At 36.6% G+C, this 2783-nt stretch overlaps 1 protein-coding gene across 1 annotated transcript in view; it reads right to left on the bottom strand.

Annotated features, from left to right (window-relative positions):
* LOC123978362 overlaps nt 1-1589 on the bottom strand; it is a 20660-nt gene extending 19071 nt beyond the window's left edge. Inside the window, exons 1-5 of the mRNA XM_046061603.1 lie at nt 1266-1589; nt 839-1123; nt 575-670; nt 196-285; nt 74-102 (exon numbers count right to left, since the gene is read on the bottom strand). Of these exons, the coding sequence (XP_045917559.1) occupies nt 74-102; nt 196-285; nt 575-670; nt 839-1123; nt 1266 (501 nt within the window). The 5' untranslated portion in view covers nt 1267-1589. The remainder of the gene's footprint in view (nt 1-73; nt 103-195; nt 286-574; nt 671-838; nt 1124-1265) is intronic.
* Between the last annotated feature and the right edge of the window lie 1194 nt (nt 1590-2783).

Below are 2783 nucleotides of genomic sequence, written 5' to 3'. Positions count from 1 at the left end.
CTCTGTCAGAGAGCAGCTGATTCAGCTCTGTCATAACTGTAGAAACATTTGATTACTCAGCCGTAAAACTCACAGTGTTTTCATCCATCTGGGGTTTTTTTCCTGAAGAGACAAAAGAGAGTCGACTTTAGCTTCAACAATAAAAATCCAGGTTCATCAAAACTTCTTGTTTATAATATCTGTGGTTGCTCTCACCTTTAGTTTTCTTCCATCTGATGAGAGCAACAACAATAACAACAGTTATTAAGAGAGCTGCAACTCCCAGAAACACCTTGACCAGCAAACCTGGAAAGGGAATAGAAATATTAAACTTTTTTGCCTTCAGCTTTATGTTTTGTTTCAAATTCTGTAACTAAGAGAAGAGCATCTAATTTGTGATATTATTTTGTGTGAACACATCTGAGACGGAAAATCTTCACCTACAGCCGAGTATCGCTCTGACATTCATGCTTTAGACTTTAGAGCAGTACTTGTACTCCAGCAGTACGCAAAATAATTTATTAATAATGATTCACAGGGAGAGAAAGAGGCTGACAGGAAGACAGAGAGACTCTAGAGAAAGATGAGTTTCTACCTTGTAGTTTTATTGAGGTTTCATTGGTTGTTGTTGTGGCTGTCACTGATTTTGTGTTTTCAGTTGTTGTTGTTGTTGTTGTTGTTTGTGCGTCACCTGCATGAATGAAATAACACAACCCAAGAAACTGTTGTGTTAGAAAATCCCTCATGTTTATCATCTGCTGTCACTAAATGAGAAAGAATGATGTCATCTTTAAAAGTCATCAGATAAACAAATGTTTTGGTGGTTTTAGTCATCTTGAACAGCTCAGCATATTCTCACCTGTTTTCTCACCTGAGGACTGAGGGCTGAAGGTGAACAGCTGCACTTTTCCAGAGTCACCATCTGTCACTTCACACTTCAAGTTAGACTTTGATTTGTAACTAAAATGAGAATCCAGGAAAGACACAGCGGCGTAGCAGTCAGCCTGCCATGTCTTCATGTCTTTGTTATCTTTGTCCACATCTTTACCCTCATACAGCCACTTCACTGTGTGACTACAGAACTGTCTATATTTCAACACAGAGCACCACAATGTCTCCTTATCAGCGTCCTTACGTTCAGTCACTGGTGAAGATGGAGATATTGTGAGAGAAAGACAACAAGAGTAAAGTTAACTTCATCACTGTGATCATAATTATTGTAATGTTTCAGTATATTGTTCTAACAAGACAGTTTGAGCTGAAAACATTATGATGGAAATACTCACTGGTAATAACAGACAGATAAACCTGAGAGTCTGGAACTTGTTGTCCTGATATGAACTGTCTGCAGGTGTAACGACCAACATCCTCGACTGTGACCTTCTTTATAACCAGAGAACAGTTCTCTGTAACACTCAGTCTGTCTGATTTAGCTTTGGTGTTTTCAACAATCTGCCCAAGTTTAGCCAGCTGTACTGCTGCTGTGTTTCCTGAATCAACAAAGAGCCATATAGTATTTTCACATTCTTGCTGACCGTCTATCACATTTTCACAAGGCAAAGTGACGTCATCTCCAACTCTGACGGTGAAGGAGAGGGAAAGTTTTCCAGCTGCTGCTGTTGAAAAAATTATGAAAAATAAAGTGAAATGAGAAAATGTCTGTTATGTTCATAGTTAGTAGGGTTGGGTATCGTTTAAGATTTTATGATACCAGTACCAAAATCTGAACCCTTAAAGTGATACTGATACCAATAGAGTACTTTATTCAATACCTTGTATAAAATGCCACCTGTTGAAGCCATAGTAGTTGATTGGTAGCCTATTTTTATTTTTATTGTTGTTATGGACAAGCAAGGTTATCTATTTTTTGTTTGTTTCAAATAACTGTTACATAAAAGTTTTGGGAAATTGGATCAGATTCTTTTCATCCAAATCAGATCATCCTCACGGGTAGTATTATACAAGGGAAAGACTAAAGCTTGGGAGTTTTTTTTATATTTTAATGAGAGAAGAGGATTGAAATAGTTTAGTGACCAAATAAGTTATGGGAAACAAATTTAAGTAATTTTTTTTTATACATGTGTTGAAAATAAACAATGGAAAATTAGTGTGTTAACTTTCGATCAATAAACTCAATTGAAAGTTCTCCGCAAGCACTTTTTACTTCATTGGTGAGTCACAAACCTCCAAAAATGACAGTAACATGTATAAAACAAGTAATAAGTCTGTTTAAACAAGACACTTAACTACACTAAAGAGGCTGCACGTCCAGCTGATCAAACTACACCTGAAGCTGCCACAGCTGCAGCCGGAGGCTCTTCCAGTAAAATATGGAATAGATAATGCAAGATATTCACGATTTTATGCGAGGGTCCACTAGGATACGCGTGACGAAAAAATCGTCATCAGATGGGGTACGTGACCTGGCGACTAGCGCTACCAGGTCAACAACCGATCTACTGCGCATGTGTGGAACGTGTGATTGATTTTAAAGTAATGAATGGAGTTATTAAATAAAAGGATAAAAGGAATGTTACAATACTCTGCTGTGATATCTGCTATACTCTTTGTTGATAAGCATAATTTCTTAGATAGTAAATGTGATAAGAAACTTTTGAGGTCATTGATGACAAAAGATTGTTTTCCTCTACCAGTGAAAAGAAAGGTTTTGTCTGAAAGACTTTCAAGAGTTGACACTATCAAGGTTCGAATTAACATTTATGTTGTTTCCTAAAATGAAAGAGGTTCATTTAAAAACAATTAATGATATTTATCCAAGAAATGAATGAAAAAGAGTAAGATTT

The sequence above is a fragment of the Micropterus dolomieu genome, linkage group LG10 (genome assembly GCF_021292245.1).
Source record: "Micropterus dolomieu isolate WLL.071019.BEF.003 ecotype Adirondacks linkage group LG10, ASM2129224v1, whole genome shotgun sequence".
NCBI classification, from domain to species: Eukaryota; Metazoa; Chordata; class Actinopteri; order Centrarchiformes; family Centrarchidae; genus Micropterus; species Micropterus dolomieu.
Note: the sequence above shows the minus strand (reverse complement) of the source record. Positions and strands in the feature narration are given on the sequence as shown.